The sequence below is a fragment of the Macadamia integrifolia genome, chromosome 2, assembly GCF_013358625.1.
Source record: "Macadamia integrifolia cultivar HAES 741 chromosome 2, SCU_Mint_v3, whole genome shotgun sequence".
Classification (NCBI taxonomy): Eukaryota; Viridiplantae; Streptophyta; class Magnoliopsida; order Proteales; family Proteaceae; genus Macadamia; species Macadamia integrifolia.
Window position 1 is genome coordinate 1876120 of NC_056558.1, and position 5545 is coordinate 1881664.

The 5545-nt window shown below is 35.2% G+C and overlaps 1 protein-coding gene across 2 annotated transcripts in view; it reads left to right on the top strand.

The window, feature by feature from the left end:
• The first annotated feature begins 1985 nt into the window (after positions 1–1985).
• LOC122091855 (chromatin assembly factor 1 subunit FAS2) overlaps positions 1986–5545 on the top strand; it is an 8884-nt gene continuing 5324 nt past the window's right edge. The window contains exons 1-2 of one of the 2 annotated variants that reach the window (XM_042662053.1): positions 1986–2310; positions 4670–4781. In XM_042662053.1, coding sequence (XP_042517987.1) covers positions 2197–2310; positions 4670–4781 — 226 coding nt within the window. In that variant the 5' untranslated portion in view covers positions 1986–2196. The remainder of the gene's footprint in view (positions 2311–4669; positions 4782–5545) is intronic. The other variant, XM_042662045.1, reaches the window with a different exon arrangement.

Consider the following 5545-nt stretch of genomic DNA (forward strand, 5'->3'; position numbering starts at 1 on the left):
GGGGGGGGGGGATATTGGTTCATGAGACCATTCCTTAGTGATGAATTTTATTTGCTGTATAAGAGAACCATATGGTCACATCATCTCAGATATTATTTATATTGGTGCAGTGCAGTAGTCATGCAATCAACTAAAGATCCCTAGCCCCCATAAGTTTTATTGGTTGGCAGATAAGGTCGGGATATGCCTTTTCTACAATTTAATTCGGTCAAATGGAAAATCCAACCATTGCATACCTGAAATATGGTTTGAATGGATCACATGTCAATTTTTGGTCCCAAATTCAATCATCTACCCCCATATAGTGGATTGCATTCCCCCATCTATGTCTGTACACACCTATTAGTACTTTGAATATCATCGAATTGTTATATTTTGTCAATGCTTTATTTTGTAACATGGTGACTTTGAATTAAAACTTGGCATGTGAAGTAGGGGATCTTGGGATTTTCTTGTCTACGAAATTTTAGTCAAATATGATTTCTGTGGTAAAAGTCGACATTCTATCGAAGCTTGGTCATGTACAAGGATCAAAAAAGAAAAAAAAAAATCTTCTTACTATATATTATGTAGGCAAAAGTTCCCTGATTGGTAAACCAAGTAATTGTGTATCCTATCCGAACACCTAATTCTGCCATGTGAAAGGACTAAATAGTATTTACAGCCATTTGACACTCAGAAGATAGTTTGAATGGAACAAATATAATTTAGATCTAAATTCAATCATTTATCCCATGTATTGGCATGCATTCTTGTATACATCTATGTATATCTAATGATATTCAAATCAATATCGAATCTTTTATTGAAAAAATAAAAAAAATCACAATCAAATCTCTTATGATTTTTCAATGTTTTGTTTTCTCACATGATAAACTCTATTTGCGTCAAAACCTAACATGTAACTTAGACATTATTTTTCACCCTAGTCTAATGTGCCATATGGTAGTAGACACTTGACCATTACATGGACCTCCAAACTTAGAAACCTTCTCCCTATCAAGTGTCAACCTAACTGAATTTGACTAGTTAGAAAATAAAATTTTGATAGTCCGACACTACCAAGAAGGAGCACACCAACACATGGAGTAGAAGGTGGGTGTCAGTACATTGAGATTGGGTGGGGTGGTATATGATTTGTTTTGGCTTTGAGATTGATATGTGACCAAATTCAGTCCATCATTATCTATCCAACAATTAGAATTGCCATATAATACAAGTGGGGAGTATTACCGCGTTTTATTTATTTTTAATGGATTTTAAATTCAAATAGGTATTCGAAGTATTCTTTTTCTTTTTTAAATCTAAGGTTGTGGTTTTCCCAAAAGAGAGAGTTGTTCTTTGTCCGGCTGTCACGTACATTAGTGTCTTCTTGTGTTCATCTCTCTCCTCTTATAATGGGTGGCTAATATGCCATTTCATAGGATCGAGATAGGAGATATATAGATACAAGCAGATGCTAGCGTATGCTAAGCAACCTAGCATGTTGCATGGTCAATATGGGATATGGAGTTGTAACTCCGCTACACTTGTGTTTATGGGAAAAAGAACTGTACTAGTCTAGTGTAGAAAACACCTAGATTGAGTTGGGTGTGAAAAGACAACACTATCCCCCACGATGAGATGCAGATGCTTCCATGCACCCTTCCACCTCCCATTGCCCTGCTCATATGGTGTTTCCTTTGCTAGACCGACAGGGTTTTTGGGCCTCGTGTTTATTTTGATTGTTCCTTCTCTTCGCCCCACCATAAAAAAAAGAGAGGGAGAAAAAGGTGGTGGAATTTTTAAGGTTTTGTTTTGATATTTGTTATCTGAATAGATTGAGTCTAGAATGCATTTGAAAGCAAAAAAAAAAAAAAAAAAAAAAAAAAATGAGAAAAATCAGATTTTAGAATGTATTGTATACCCAAAATCTATTCCGATATTGCTACCAAATACATCTTAAGGTTTAACATTCTAAATGACCAAAATACCCTTCATCAAGTATCAACACTCAACCGTACCAGACACCTATTTTGAGGCCTCCATCCTTGAGACAGCGCCAACAATTTTGAGCATTTCCGATTTCCCGCCAAGTAAGAACGTCGGCAGAAAGCGCTCTCAGATTCACCATCACCTTCCACTTCTTCTCTCCGCTCCCTTCTTGTGCTTCAGAATTCTCAGATCTCTTTCATCTGCAAATCCTTGTTGAAGAGAATGAAGGGTGGAACTGTTCAGATTAATTGGCATGGCACTAAACCTGTTCTAACCCTAGATTTTCACCCCCAGTCCGGGTTTCTAGCCACTGGTGGTGCCGATAACGATATCAAGGTAAAACCTGTTTCCTTGTTTGTTTGAAATCTTCTTTTTGGATTTTGATGAAATATTTGGGTTAAGGGTTTTCTGCATCACCACTGGTCCCGATTACATCCCAAAATCCAGCAGAAGATTTAAATGAACCCTTACATTTATTTAAGTAACTGGTTGAACTGTTGCGTCTATGGTCGGCTTTGAGTTGCATTTGCGGAGATGTGCCAATTTTTTTCTGGTTGTGTCACAATCAATTGGTCTGTTTGTCTTTACTAGAAGTAGCATATTGGTTTTAGTTTTCAAGAATGCATCAGTTCCGTTCTTTAATGGAAGAGATTCCGTTACTCTATAGTTAACCTGTTTTTCACTCATTATTCTGGAAGGTTAACGTTCAGTTTTCCCGGGGTTTAGTTCGTTTCCTGGTAAAAACCATGTAAAAGGAAAAAATTATGTTCAATTCAGTATAAAAGATTGAAAATTTTCCTATTACATAGTTGCTCTAGCCATGATAAATTATTAGACTACGCATTCGTTGAAAATGTATGGCTTTCTGTGCAAAATTTTATAAGATGGAAGTTATTGGTTTGAATTTTCAGCAACTCTTAGGATCTGTTTTTTGGGAAGGAAAACTTTTCCAAGCAACATTGACTTCTATCTTTAAATTATTTTTGTATTCTTAGCCTTTTGTCCTTTTTTTTTTTTTTTGGGTGCTTTAAGCAATTCCTGTAAAATATCTCCAATGCAGAATATTTTACAGGAAATTCTTTTTTTAACCCAAAGAAAATTATATAGGACTTAAAAACACAGATTGTTTCACTGAAATACAATATAAAAAATTATAAACAACTTCCAATTGAGTTTTTGGACAATTAAAAAACAATTATATAGGCTGGGTTCTTACCTTTTATCTCCATTGCCCAAATATGCTCTCTTGTCATGTACAAAAAAAAGAGGAGCAAATAGCAAAGAAACACAAACTGAATTTATTACTAAAAGCTGATTTTTTCTGGGATATATTTTTCCATTGAAATAAAGGGAACCTTGAGTGCTATATTTCAGATGAGAAGTCTGTTGGTAGTCAATTTCTAGATAGCAACCCCAAGGGGGTAGCCGAGATAGCAAGGTACCTTGGCCCCAGGAAGCTTGTGGTTCTGAGTTCGACTCCTCTTACCTCCTTGGGGCCACTCACACGGTGGTGTTTAGTGCGTTTCACTGTTTTCAGTGAAAGTTGAATGATTCTCATTCAACCCAGGTATGTCCTGGTCCATGCGGCTATGGGGTCAGTATGGGCTCACAAGACTAGCCAGACCCAGCTTGGAAACATGTCGTTAGCAAAAAAACAAAAAAAAGTCTTGAAAGCGAGAAACTTTTCAATAGAGAATGAGTGATTTCTTCATCATACAAGATGGAAAAGGGATTAGCCGAGTATCTTGATTTACTTGGCAATAATGCATATGCCCTGAGAGCACAAGATGTGGATACCTAATTACTTTTCTGCTACTCAATATCTTGGAAGCTTGGTGATCACTTTTTGTTGGACAGTGTTTGGATTGTTGGAGTCAAAACAATCTCCTCCTAATTCATGGAGTTTGATCTCTAAAGAACAATTGAAATTGCCTCATTGTTATGTTACTGTCAATTGAAATTCACATCTAATTTATATTATTTTTAGTTAAAAATCCTTATTTTGAGCAGTCTAAACCCCAACTATTCAAACATTAAATAATTTTGTGGGAAAACTTGCATATGGTGAATCAGTGGTTTTTCCTATCATAGAAGATGGAAGATTAGAGTACAGTTAGTTTCTAAAAGTTTGGCTTTAATTCTCATTACTTCTATATTTTTTACCATAGTATTTTGTGCTATCTATGTTTTATGAGCTTGGCACTGGAACACACAAAAAAGTTATGTAATTCATCTTTTAAACTGTTTCTCGATATGAAGTTCTGAACATCTAGTTGCGGACTGAATCATAATTTCTGAAAATTGATCCTGTTGCTAGCTACAAGCATTTTTTTTTAATAGCTTCCTAATACCAAAGTACTTTCCAACATTATTACACTCTTTACACAGACTGTAATGTCACTGCTGCACTTGTACAGAACTGGAAGCGCAATAACTGAAGATAGGTTGTAAGAGGATAATATAATGTGAAAATGTTATTGATTATTCATCCAAAGAAGAGTGAAAATATAAAATTGTTCATGCGTAACTTTAGCATTTGTTTCTTTCTCTCCTATGAATATTTATTGCTGTGAGTAAAAGATTTTTTTCTTGTAATTTTTTGGCAAATGATGTCTCTTTGTAACAGTAAATGTAGTTTATTTCTTGGGAAGTTTTGTTTGACAAATTTTAAATATGTTAAAACTTTATTTTTCAGCTTTGGCTGGTAAATTCAGGTGAAGCACAGAAAGAAGCACCCACAGCTTCCTACCAAAGCAGCCTTTCTTACCATGGCTCTTCTGTAAACGTTCTGCGTTTCTCTCCTTCTGGTCAGTACACATCTATACTTCAAACAGTTAGTAAAATGTGATTTTCGTAAATCTATATCACCTACTGCTATACTGCATAGTAAATGGATTTAATAATCACAAATGGTAAACATAAATATCTCTGGTATATATAAAATATATTTACCAGGAATGCACCTTTGCCATACATACATATGCTTAATCCTTACAGCATGGTTGCATTTTCTTGTCCTCGAGAAGTTTTGGAAACCTTTATCTCATTTTTATAATAATGTTTTCAAGGGGAAATGAGTTTCTTATATTTATTGTCTTGTTCTGAACATATATGGTATCGTCTACGAAGGTACATTTTATGGTTTTTGCAGTTGGTCTGGTCTGCAGTCGTTAGATTTCTTCAATACCCAATTCTATGGGCAGAGGGACATGACTTTTGTATGGTGTAACATTCTAATATTTTCCGTTAGCATTGTAGGTTTTTATAAATTGGTGTAAAACCTCTACCACTATAAATTATCTTGGTATTACTGAGCTGTGATGGATGCCATGCTCAAATTTACCTCTTTTCAAGTAATTTAAGCCATAGATTTGAGGAAGCTTGCATGTAATTGTAGTCTAGATGTCAAATAAGTTTTTTTCTTAAGGAGAATATGTCAAGATTTATAAGACCTATGGCAGCTGGGATCTAAAAAAAATATATAGAAGACTTATGGTAGGAGGGCATCTATGATATTGGTTAAAATCTGAATTTATGAAGAGTTCCCTCCTCCTCCCCCCCCCCCCCCCCC